Genomic DNA, 13,632 nt, shown 5'->3' on the forward strand with positions numbered 1-13,632 from the left:
TATAAAACAATTTATGTAATTAGATTGTCTGCATCAAGAAAGTGTATCTACAAGTTTATCCAGGGTAGGAATCTATAATCACGTATTTCTTTATCTTTGTGTCTGAATTTTTTGTATAAACTGCAAAAATACCTATATTTAGTTAAGGACTAAAAGAAAATATTCTTAAGTTACAACAAGTGTATAGTATTAAAATAATTCCTATCCATCTTAAAAGTTTGAGGAATCTAGTTGTTACTATTGAAATATCAAGCTTAACCAAGTTTAGCAGCATTGGAACATTAAGTATAACAGGCAATTTTAGTTTTGTTTGCACTTCACTTTGCAATGCAATGTACTGACTACATTAGTAGTCTCTGCTGACTTAAGACAATACATGAGAAAGATGCTATGCAACTTGATTCACTTCTTGTTATTAAAGATAAGAAGCACTGGAGCAAGAAGATGAGATATATATTAAAAAGTTAAAATTTAAACCTTCCATGTTTTCTGAATACAAACCAGTGCTACTTCTGGTGTGTCTGTAGTACTTTCATTAATGTAACAACAAGAGAAAATTTCTACATGTACATCTACTTACATTAAAGAACTGAGAGATTTCTTACTTGAACAGAACTCTTCAGAACTACTTCAAGAATTTGAATTTGTTAATTTTCTTTAAACATACAATAACAAACAGCATAAATAATAGATATAAAAACTTACCAGAATATAGGTTTTTCCATTATCCCCTTTTACAGTGAATCTAAATGTGCTTTTAGCAGAGGATAATTCCAAAAGACACTGAGCAACCATGCTCTGCACAAATTGAGACCTGTTTAAGAATGAACCACATATTATATGTTTTCATAACAGTTAAATGGGCAAAGTCATTCATATCAATGCACTACAGATACATGAGTATCTCCATACCGTCAACTTTACTATATCCTACAATTTTCTATTTCCTGCAACAGGAATTTTTTAACAGACCAGCATTCTAAATTGCTCCACATCCTTTAACTGGGCTGATACCAAATGTCAAATGCTGAATAAAAGCTTTCCCTTTACACATATGATCTCTACACAAAGTTCAGAACGATGCACGTACTTCAAATACAATTTACAAAAAGAGAGAACTGTGACTAATGGTAGTACATGATACAAGATAGATCAGATTCTGTTTCATCTTAGTCTTAATTTCAAACTGAATTGCTTGAAATTTCAAAAATCTCAGTTCCAATTAAATATTTCAAGTTTTACTTAATTTAACTTTAAATGATGCAACCTTCCATTTCCATAATTAGTCATCAGATGTCATGTAAGCTTAAGTAGTTCAAAAAATAAGTATTTCATTTTGGTTTATCATCTGAACAGTGAGAGACTGTGACAAATTATACACAATCTCTCTCCTGCGTCACACACAAAGACCAGCAAACAGAACTGTATACAGATGAATTCAAACTACATTACCTTTACAATGCTTAATTCTGGGATGATTACGTAAAATTGCACTCTTAATTATATGTAGTTATTCAAGAAACTACAACATTAGAGCATTTCTAGCATCCTTTTTAAAACATACACATGAGCAAATTACCTGATTTTTTTTGTTACCTTGGTATTGGGCTGAAACTTCCCTCAGATGGTTGAATAATCACCTCAGTGACATAATATTTAACAGTATCTAAAATGACAAAAACATTTTTGAAGTATAACAGAATAACCAACTTGTTAAGATTAGACTATAAGACAGCCTATTGCTAAACTAATTAAACATTTGTTCAGTACTCCATTAAGAAGTGCGGCAGACGGTCAAATTCTGCTTTGGTTTGTAGGAGGTGAAGCAACCATAACAAAAAACCTGCATTGCCTGAAGAAAACTGTTCTGAGCTAATTACATGATCAGCAATTTATCATTCATATTGATCTTTGTTAACGCTGGGAACAATCACCTTGAAACAAAGCAAGAGCTCAAGCCAAACCTGAAAGATGAATTGAAAGGACTTTCCTAAAGCACTGAGATCAGCATAGCTTACATAAGTATTTTAGTACCCTCTGTTGCTCAGTAATGCTGCAGTGAATCACAAGAGACAGTTTTAATAACAGCACACATAGGGGAATAATTTTCTTCTTTGCTTAAAGAACAGAATGGAACTTCTTTCTAAAAATCACACTTACTCAACATTAGCACTGCATACATTCTGAGTTTCAATGTAACTGTTCACCAAAAGCTTCACTAAGACAGCCTTTAACACTAAATGTAAGTGTTTGAGGACATAATTTAATCCCCATCAAAAAAGTCAGGTCAAAGACGATCATATTGAAGATCTGGGTCTACGCTGCAAACATAGCCTATGAGAGGGCCAGCAAAACAGGTTAAATATAGAGAGCAATAAATACATTCTACTAAGCCTTAGCATGTGAACAGCTGGAAGATTCATCGGTTCCATAAATTTTAAGGGTGAAAAGGATCATCTCATCTGATCTCTGTCCACACATACCATTAAAACAAGATGAAAGTAAGCATTTCAGGAAAACACTTAATGTGTTTTAAAGACTCCAAAGGCTTGGTAATCCAATCCCTTCTCTAGATAAGTACTAGATAACTTTTTAAATTATCTTCACTGTTAGGAAATTATATTTTACCTCTAAGTTTAACTTAGTCTTCTCCACGCTGTACTAGTCCAAGAAGACAGGAAGAAAATAAAGTTCAGTCCCTTTAGTTCCTCACCCATTGCCCTGACTAAGGAATTAGTGCTACTGCTACAAAGGTATTGAGAATTCAGCAGATATTTGCTAGCAGAGAGACAGAAGGTGTGATTTCCCAAGAAAAAAATCATACAAGTGTCTGTGGGTAGAGTTGGGGAGAAATTCAAATCCAAATGTGGCCTCCACAGCTACACCACTCTAATCCTGCTTTATTATCAAGGCATTGATATCTGCTCAGGAGGAAGTACCAAACCATGACAGTCAAGTTTGCTCTCTAGTCCCTTTTCATAGAGATGGTTCTGCCTAGACTTATACCATATATTGCTGGTTAGTTTGTCTGTTCGTTGAACTCTACCTAAATTTCCTACAGTACTGAAGAAGCGTGGTCAAAACAATGGATATGCTATCTAACTTCAGCTATGTGCAGAGTCCACACCAAATCCATGCACATCTATACAGTGCTTGCCTTTACCCACTCCCACTGATTATATCAATCATATCAATTACTGGGTGCTACAACCATCTGAAGGCTTAGACTAAGGCATCTATTACTCATGACCCTATTATTCATGCTCTTTTCCAGGCACTCCTTTCCCAAAGTCACATCCTCCTTTGCAGGCTTTCAAACATTTTACCTTAAATTTGGTTTTATTAAAGCCTGTGTTGTTCAGATCCCTGTACAGGACAATCAGAACGTTCTGTACAGAAGACCTTCTGTCTTGCATCACCTCGTGACTTACTTCTAAAACAGGCTTTGCATTTTCTGAGAAGTTTTTATATTCACCAGATCTCTGAACTGAAAGAGGCTCACACTGACTGATGCAGTGGAGTAGAGGGAGAATGAAAGAATGAACCCTGCTACTAACAGCCTCATCATTGCTTCTCTCCTGTTAATAGCTGAATTTTAAATACGACCAGATCTTTAGACTACTTCTGGTAGACCCTGCTGATTCAGTATAATTACACTTTTAAACCATCATCTCATCATCAAACAAGGATGAGACATAACCTGCTTCTTTGACAAGGCTTTCTTCCCACAAAATCAGACTGTTAGCAACCATATCTTCAGCTTCTAGCTCTGTGTTGATCAAGTTCTAAATTAGTCTCTCAATTATTCTGTAGAACTGACAGGAAAACAAACAACCTGTAATTTCTCAAGGCTCCTTTTTTACCGAGCTTCCTAACAAACTGAAATCATGCATTGAGCCTTCCAAAGCTTTGAAATTAGCCAAATATGCCACAGAAACAAGGATGAGGAAAATCCCTGCTGAAAGTCACTTTCAAGGTCTAACAGTGGAATAAACAACCTCATCTGTTCCAGAAGGAAATGGGATGAACACACAGGAATCAGCCCTGCAGCTTACTGATAAAACTACTTTCCTTCAGAGTTTTTAACCTCCAGTGCTCAATGGCTGATGCAGTCAAGTCTAGTTTTTGTTTGCACACTCATACCTGACGATATTGTTTCTCCCAGCATTTTCTTGCAGCGCTTACAAATTACTCTGGTATTTTCCTTTGGTTTCTGTAGGACAAAGAAATATCATTTAAATGTCTCTCTGATATTCTGAAAAAGGAATGCATAATTGTAATATAATCTACAGAGTAGACAGTAAACTTCGTACTTCTTTCTGTTCTCTTTATGTTTACATGCACACAGATTTGCTTTCACTACTTCAGCTCTCTATAGCTGGACTTGCTTGCAAGTTTCATACTAGTTTTAAAATCTGGCAATATATCCTGACCTCACAGCAAAATAATGCACATGAAATGAAGTACTCCACAATATATACATAAAATAGTACGATGCAAAGTGACTACCATTACTCAGTAAAAGGTTCTAGCCACTCTGGACAGTTTTATATGAGTCAAATACCAGTTCAACATTCAGCGGATAGTAGAAAATGTCCACAGACTGTTTTGAGTTACTAGAAAAGAGCTGAAGAACACAATATAGCATGATATTCCAGAAAGATGCAGTCTATTCTGTTCTTGAACAACCTTTCTCCCTCAATTCAAGCAGAAACAGAAAAGGTATTGACAAAGAATAATTGTCAGAGGCGCAAAACAGTCTCCATATGTGGCAAGAAAACACATGTAATAGAAGGAAGCACAGAAGACAGAAAACTGAGGGCTATCATTAAGATACATAAAATTGTTAATGTTTAGGAAAAGCTGAATAGAAAAAAAAATTTGCTCTCATAGCTCATGCCATGAAATTATAGAATCACAGCATCAACTAGGTTGGAAAAGACCTCTGAGATCATCGAGTTCTGTTTGCATCAAAGAAAAGGAAAGCATTTGTCACACAATGCATAATATAGTTTGGTACTCACTATAGGAAAGTATTTTTCATAGTGAAAGTATATACAAGTTCAAAAAGTCTTCAAAAATTCAGAGGAAATGTTCATCAAGGTCTTATTAAAAATAAAAAATGTGGATAACAGTATCTAGTTCAAGGAGTCTCTACAATCTTCAAAACATAACTCAATACTTGCCTTACTCTTATGCATCCATTACTGCCCTTTGAAAAAGATCTCCTTTCGGCATCAAATCTGCCCTATAACACTCCTGCTAATTACAGTGTTAATATTTAAATTCAGTATCAAACAAGTAAGCACAACTCCTACTTTAATCCAGAGTCCAAAACTGGTTCTGTGTGGGCTTATTAACCTGGATGTAGCACGTTACAGCTCTGGTCTGAAAGCAGTACATACATATAATGTCTGTAACGGTCACAAATGACAAATCAAACTAAATGGCCCAGGGAGAGCCCAAGAGCTGACTACATTGGAACTACAGCCCCCTTGTTATGGAGATCAGAAGAAATATCTGGTTCATATATATGCAGTTATCCCCCTTCCCAATTCCTACCTTGCTACTCCTCTCAAACATACACAGTAAAATCACTTGTTTGATGTGAAAAACAAGGATAAGTAGACAAGGTTTTGTGAATACCAGTATTTGAGACAGGTACAAATACTGCACAGTACAAGTATAGAATACATACAGTACTTCCTTGAAAGCTACAACTTGAGTATTTTTTTCTGACTACAGTTACAGATGCTGGTTGAGAATTGCGCAGTACGGTACTAAAAAAACACCACTATCTCATTGGATCATGCTTCAATGGAAAAAGCAACAGTTCCAGCTTGACTAATTAAATCAATATATCTATTTGACAACTTGCAGCTGCTGGCAATCTGCAGGTGGAGGTGGATCACAAGCCTAATATTTTCTGTTTCTATTCCTAAGGATCCCTGATATGGTGTCAGGGAAAAAGAGTTTCCCCAAGAGATACTATTAGGATGCTGCAATACCATGTGACATTTAAAAACTACGTTACACTGGAAGACTAATAGATGTGAAAAATATGTTTGCAGTGGACGGATGCTGTCTTGGTCCCACTGGAGTTTGGAAAACATTGTTTAAGCGTCTCTGGTACATTCCTGCTACTATTTTGGTCATAGGCGAACACTTCCCAAAGAACTGCAATGCAATTAGAAAAGAACTTTCATACTGGGGCAGGCTGCAACAAAATTCTCTGAAATGAGAACATTTATACCAATAGCAATCCATCTTGCTTGTAACTTTCTATTACTCATATTATGGAAGAATTTTCTCTTTCAGTATGAGGGTTTTTTCCTTATTAGTCCAGTTTCTGCTGGATCTTAGAGTTTTGCTCATTTGCTTGCCAACTGAGTGATGCTGGAAATAAGCAAACACAGAAATGAGAATTCACTGCTAGTATGAAAGATGTAGAAAGAGGGATTTGACACAAACAAGCAATAAATTCTCAATTTATTTTTTTTTTTTTAGCTTTATAAAGACTTGGGAAAATCAGAATGTGTTACGGTTTCAGATGTGGCTGTCTTACATTCCTAGGACACAGTAAGGACATTGAGTTTCTTTAACTGTTCTGTCTAGAGAAGGGGACCTGACATCCCACATTATAGCTCTCCATGTTGATGCTTCTGAGGCATTTAAGGAAGCAAACATGAAAATTCATTACACTAAACTACTATAGTATGCCTCTGACATAAAACAGCCTTCTCTCTCATTTAAAAGTCCTTCTGTTATCCTGGTGTGACTCACATCTCTGTAACATCTTTGTTCTGCATCCTTTTATTATGTGTTTGTCTCAAAATCAATCCTTTGCTGCCAAACATTCTCTTTGACTGATGAAGAAGTGTGCAATATGAACTCCACATACCCTGCCTCTTCCCATATTTGTTCCCATTCTTCTAAGATCTCTTTTAAGACTGATGAAATGTCAGAATTCATTTTGGGGACCTCTGGCAGAAAGCATTGTCCTCTTTGAAATTCATAATCTTCTACTCCACCTCCTTTTTAAGGAAATTTAGAAGAAATAACTCCAATTGTCACAGAGTTAATCCAAATTAATCTGTTTCTCCCATGCTGATATCCTTTCAGGGTACCAGTCCTTATTTTCCCCTCCCCATATTCTGCTTTTCAAAGAACAATGGAACAAGAAACGAAGGGGACCACAGCAGTAAGAGTTGGAGATATGGACTACAGGACAAAACTGTTGCCCAGGCATTGCACCAACAACCACTGAATCGTGAGAATTTTACTGAGGATAATACAAATCACTAATAAGCAGCAGCAGCAGCAGATGGAAATCAGGGTCTCTGGTGTTAGTTCTCAACAGATTAAAAGTTTCACGCTGGGAATCTGGATATAGAAAGTCATCAGTTGTTACAGACACAAACTGCCAAGGTTGCAGTGGTTCCCATAATTGTAAAAGGATTTCAATAATTAGGTTTAATACTTGGTATTTGGAGAAAAAATGGCATCTTCAGGCCCAACCATTGTCAGCATAAATGCAGACAAGCTTTACAGAAATGCAGGCTTTGATGAACTAACTTCCTGGATGTTCTTCCGGCAGAAGAAAAGATTACTGCTTGAAATTTTATACACGTGCTATACCTCCAGGACAAGTAAAGCACTGAATTTTCTTTCTTCATGGGTTTTATCCCACCATTGAAACATCAGCATCCCCAAAAATGTTTTTTTCCCTGGAAACAACAAATTTTGACATTTCTGAGCCAAATGATAGCCTTCTTCCTAGATACTCAGCTGATGAATATATCCCATCCTGGAACACCTCAGAAAGATCCACACAAAGAGCTATAATATGACATGGCAGGCCCCCTCTCTAGACAGAACAGTCAAACAAACTCGATTTCCTTCTAAGAAGACAGCCACCTCTGAACCCATAACACATTTCTAAGTCTTTCTAAAGCAAAAAAAAAAAAGAAAAAAATTCCCACCTTCCTGTGATCATATTTATGGTTATGCATCCAATCATAGTTTGAGAAGAAAAATAATTGTTACTTCAGTTTCCTCCTCATTCTTTGCTCCACTATCCTTTGATAAACACCTAACCCATTACAGTTATCATCTTACTAAATTTCAATGCCCTTCTGCCCTTCACTTGGGATATTTTTGGGGGAAAATTTTGGGTTTAGAACTGCATAAATGTAAACCTTCTAATTCAGTTTATAGGACAAAGGTCTTCTTGCATATCCAGGTGAATATCAAGACTGTGGTGTGAGATTAAAAAATGTAAAACATAGCTTAGAATATTTTCTGGCTTCTGTACAACTGGATGTCAAGAACTCTCATGACCTTCAAAACAGTTTTGTAATACATACAAGTTAAACAAGCCAGGAAATAAAAAAATGTACTTTATAATTAAAAAAGTCCAAATGCATTCACCTGAGAATTATATTAAGAAAATACTTTACCAAGTTGAAGCCACTCTGCAAAGCATGGTGTCCAGCCTCTGAGCAGCACATGAGAGATTCAGGCACATGTGATTCATTTCCTGAATTCAACATAAAAAACGTGTCTCCAAGAAAACAATCATCATGCTGAGGGTGCAAAGTGCTTCTGGCAAAGGGGTTAGGGTGACAACACCACTCTTCAACTAAATCATTCCAGTTTTCACTCGGTAGAGGAAGAACTCTAAGAAATTTCCTAAGAGGGAACAAGAAACAAACATTTCAATATATTATAATTCTTTTCTAAGATACTTAAAGAGAGCTTAGACTCCTGACAAAGAGGGGGAGGAAGGAGAAGTATGGCATTTTCTCAAAAGAAATACTTGACTCTCTTTTCAGTCAAAGGCACTTTCTTTGGGTGAATTCTGAGAAAGCCATGGCTGAGTGTTTCCTGCCAAGTTTGTGATAAAACATTTCCCAAGGGTGAATCTGAAGTGATTATAAGGCATAATTTGGTATACTCTTATCTTGAAATGAATCATATGTCAAAAATAAAACAGTTCTATCCAGTCATGCAAAACACAGCAATGGGCATTTTGCAATTACACTTATTATTACTTGTAAGGTTCTCTTGCACCAAATGTTGATATAAAACCAACAGAAACAGACTCACGCCACAGCAAGATTCAGCATGTACTTTGAAGCCCTTCAGAGTCAGATACCAGACTTTGAAAAAGGTAAATCCTGACAAAAATACCACAGTACATCTTCATCAAAAAACCAGAAACAAACAAAACAACAAACGAAGGATAATGCAATCTTAATTCAGATTCCAGTACTCAGATCCAACTTTCAGAAGTCACATTAAAAAAAACCACAAATCCCTTTCTCTGGGGTAGCTGTAGGACCAAGGATGCTGCTTCAGGACATACCAGACTTTGCCTTTGTTATCATTTGTACTGGGTTTGCATTTTCTGCTCTCTGCCTAGTTTCCTTAAATGCTTTCCTTTTGTTCCCGTATTTATTCTGCTGTCACCTGAAACTTTTGCACAGAGTTTCTTGATTCTACTTCTTACTTTAAACTTGCAAATATGACTTTGCTTATGGTACTACTCTGCAAATAAAAACACAGATGCTAAGCCAATAGTTAGACATCCTCCCTTTCTTGCAGTTCCCAAACTAATCTTTTCTGAGGATGTCAATTCTTCCCATTGTAGTTTCTTGTCCCTTTTGAATTGTTCAATAAGTGAAAGTAAAATATTTTATCAAAAAATCCTTCCTCCTAGATCGACAATACATTTTAAACTGTGCTTGCCCTACCTGCAGATGAAAGTTGGAATAACTTGTCCTCTGATCCAGCTTTACCATAACTAAGATAACCTCTCAGCACTACCCATCTCTGTCTTCATTTTCTGTGCTCTTATGTATTGCCTGAGATACAACCCAATACTGCCAAGGTGAGACTTTAATTCTGGTGTCAGCCTAATGACTCATTCTTCACCAGCCTTCACAATTAGTTCCAATGCCTGGACTCACACTATAAATAAAAAACTACGAATTGCTCTTTACACTAAAGAACAAATAGCTGGTATTGCTCAGCAATGTTTTTACAAGAGTTACATACAGGAGAAAAAAAAGCCAGAGACTACCTTAAGCTGCATACTAAAGCTGTCTCTATTCATTACATCACCCTTTCTTTACTCTACCAGTCTAGAGCATCAGGATCTTCACTTCTTTTCCAACAAAAGCAGTTGCTCTGAGCAGTAGGAATTTCCTAAACAGACTCTCTTAACTTTGAGCTATACCGAAAATACAGCATTTCCACTATATTTTAGGCTTTCACCACTCATAGGTAGGAAGCCCTATCCTGCATCATCAGAACTGGAAAAATGTAACACTAACAAAAATGTAGTTTTCTGGAAAAACAAACAAACAAAAACAACTTGAGGTTCACTGAGTGCTGACTAAATTGAGGCTGCTAAACACAGTGATAAAACCTAGCAGACAGGGGGACTTATGTCCCCAAACTTGCTCCTAATAACAACTGAGATTCTACTTAAAAATAGTCACCTAGGCTGCCTTCATGGTCAGAGCAACAAACAATTTTTAGGTTGGGACCTTTCCCCTGTCCAACTGAGGAGGGGAGTAACGGAGCAGCTTTGCTGGGCACCTGGTATCCACCCACCACAAACCTTTAAGAATTTCTTCATAATAGAAATAAAGCCTTAAAGAATTATTTTATTTATAAGCTATACTTAGCCCACCTGGAAGGAGAGAAAGAAAAATGAAAGCATCTCAAATTCTTTGTAGTTTTTACATCGTGGAAGAAAAAAAAATCTAATCACTTCCTCTAACATGGATAATGTGAGAGTAATGGAGAAGCATCAGAGAACATCCCCCTAACCTCTGAAGAACAATCAGATTCTAAGAAGGAAACAGACTGAACCAGAGGATTTCAGAAAATGCATAGTCAATTTTCTTGCACCAAGGAAGGTTTACTTACATTTAAACCATTCCTAATATATTTCTCTAATCCAGCCTTTAAAATGATGGCTGCTTACACAGTCTTTAACAGTAAAACATAAGCTTTAGAATAGGTTTGTGGCAGGTTTGGATTTTTTTTCATTTTTAACCTGAATTGCTCTTGCTTCAGCTGAAGACTACTGGCACCTCCTTTGCATTAACTTCTTTGATATTGGAAGAATCTTATGTCTTCTCCACAACTTTATTAAACTAAATCCCATTTATTTCAATTTATTCTCAAAGATATAATTTTCTAGATCTCAGGTTTTTCTTATTACAGATCCTTTTCTAGTAATTTACATTTTAATAAGTTCTCCTTCACACAGTTATGTAATTTCAATCCCTCCACCTGTGTTGCCACTGTCATACTTAACTCTCCCCAAAGAAATGAACACATGAATTCTGTAGCTGAAACTTCTGGCTGTGCTACTCTCTTCCTTTTGGAAATGCTGGGACAGAAGGTGTTTGATACACTGGCAGTTCCACTCTTCTACCCTTTCCTTAGTCTTTTTTATTAGCAACATTCAAGGGGCTCAGATGTTCCCTGCAAGAAGAAATGCCAGGTAAAGGGCCATGAACACGTGGGGTTTTTTTCCTTTCTCAAAAATTTTGTTTGCATTATATTATAGGATTCAGAACCAAAAGATTTAAACTCCATGCACATGAATTTGATGTGCTGAAATTCAAAAAATACCCACTGAGATATGAAAATATAAAAGTGCAGTATGTTTTGAAAGCAAACACTACTGACTAGAAATTAGAAGTTTCACTACTCTGCAAATGTATCAAAATAAGAGTTATTACTAGATTTTCTGATGAGAAAGAGAATTTCTGATTTCAGAAGAGAAAGCCAAAAAAAATCCTCATTCAGTTACATACAGGCTAGCCATAAGTCTACACCTATGACAAGAAAGTAACAAAGTATTAGAAGTCACACAGATCACAAAAGGCTGTAAGCACATCTGTAACAATTCTTATACATACAACTGAAGCTGTCAAAATTGTTCATCAAAAGAGCCAGATAATGCAGCCGCTTTTTACTGAAATTCTCATTCACTCTGCAGACTTTGTAAGGAACAGAGACAAGGCCGAGTCACACCTCTAAGACAGAGCTCCTGTGTTCTCAAATTCAGCACCCCAGAACTATGTGGAAGTAGGATTTGTTTAACAGCTGTGGTCAACATCCCCATTCTGAGCAGTCACTCTATAATTACAGCACAATGACTGAAGGAAATGTACAAGATACTGCAAAGAACAGAAGAGGATGCCTGAAGTGCAGAGGAAGAAAGAAATCAAGAATTAAATGAATGGTTAAAAACTGGCTCAGGTAATTTTGCTTTTTGTCATTCATAGTGCTTCAAATGTGTTCTTGTCTATCAGTTTCAAAACAAATAACTTTTAGCATCCTCTAAATAGACAAAATAATGTGAATTCGAATCACTATGGCACTTATTGCTATAAATACAAGACACTGCAGTACTCACCGGTCTTTTACTATGATGTCACCACAGGACTGACAGTAAAAGACGTATTTCTTGTGGGGTTTCAGGCTTTCCCTCAAAGTAAAAGCCAGATCTATTAATAAAAGCAAACATATTAATCTTTAAAACTGTAAAATTTTCAGTCACTTGTGCAGAAAAATCCTGCCAAATACCTCAAACCAAGAAAGATAAATCTAACAAACAATGCAAGATGCTGACATTTGAAACACAACCTTCATTTATTTACCTGTAGAAACAAGTATCTAGATTGAGGAAAAACTTGCCATCTCCACCTCATGTTTCATATTGCTGAATAGGAACTGTATATGTGAACAATAATTTTCAAGGTGCAAATCCTCTCCACAGGGGGAGTTGAGATATAGATATCATTAGAGAGACTGTATAAATCAAAATTCAGTGCCACTCTTTTGTAATGATATTTCTGATACTCAATGTCTCTGCAATAGGACATTGCTCAGGACAGGGAGCAGAGGGAGGCACCAGTTTTAAATTTTCAGGCATATAAGAGGCCAGCCACTGTAGTACCAGTCCAGAAAAAGATAGTGAGCAACGGCCTCTGCAGGCCAGCAAAGCAAAAACAGTCTCACAAAAGCCTGCTCAGACAACTTTTCCAAATTAAAAAAGAAGCTATAAAAGCCTCCACAAATTATCCAACAATATTAAGTCGAAGAAAAGTAAGACTTTAAGCCAGGTTCTATGTACGAATATGCTCTGCATTGCCCACTTTCTCAAATTTCAGAACCAAAGTATATTCTCAGCACTGACATTCAGTTCTTAAAATTTAGGATTCAACCACAAGAGAAAAGTACTTTAAAGGTTCCAGAATTTCATGTAAGAGACAACTGGTTTCGCATAACAATATTAGCATTAAAGGTTAACTAAGATTTTCCAATATATTCGTTGATTACCATCTGGTTCACAGACATGTTTTTCACTAGTATGAATTTCCAAGGTAAATTTTTTAAAACTTCATCACTGGTCTCCTCAAGTATATCTCATTAATAGGACACACTAAATAATTTCAGTATAATCGAATTTTTAAAGCACATGCATAATTACAGATTAACGTAAAGATGCAACCTCAGCATATCCTAAAATCAACAGAGATTCCAATGTGTTTCTGGTGCTGAAATCATTACTGTATATCACACACTTTATTGGCCATTTCTACT

At 36.3% G+C, this 13,632-nt stretch overlaps 1 protein-coding gene across 4 annotated transcripts in view; it reads right to left on the bottom strand.

Moving 5' to 3' along the window:
* Positions 1–13,632, bottom strand: part of UBE3D (ubiquitin protein ligase E3D) — an 81,785-nt gene that overhangs the window by 66,336 nt on the left and 1,817 nt on the right. For all 4 annotated transcript variants that reach the window (XM_027645055.1, XM_027645053.1, XM_027645052.1 and 1 more), the window contains exons 3-7: positions 12,443–12,533; positions 8,460–8,691; positions 4,144–4,213; positions 1,597–1,666; positions 706–814 (exon numbers count right to left, since the gene is read on the bottom strand). In XM_027645055.1, coding sequence (XP_027500856.1) covers positions 706–814; positions 1,597–1,666; positions 4,144–4,213; positions 8,460–8,691; positions 12,443–12,533 — 572 coding nt within the window. The remainder of the gene's footprint in view (positions 1–705; positions 815–1,596; positions 1,667–4,143; positions 4,214–8,459; positions 8,692–12,442; positions 12,534–13,632) is intronic.

The sequence above is a fragment of the Corapipo altera genome, unplaced genomic scaffold (assembly GCF_003945725.1).
Source record: "Corapipo altera isolate COAL_440 unplaced genomic scaffold, ASM394572v1 2, whole genome shotgun sequence".
Lineage (NCBI taxonomy): Eukaryota > Metazoa > Chordata > Aves > Passeriformes > Pipridae > Corapipo > Corapipo altera.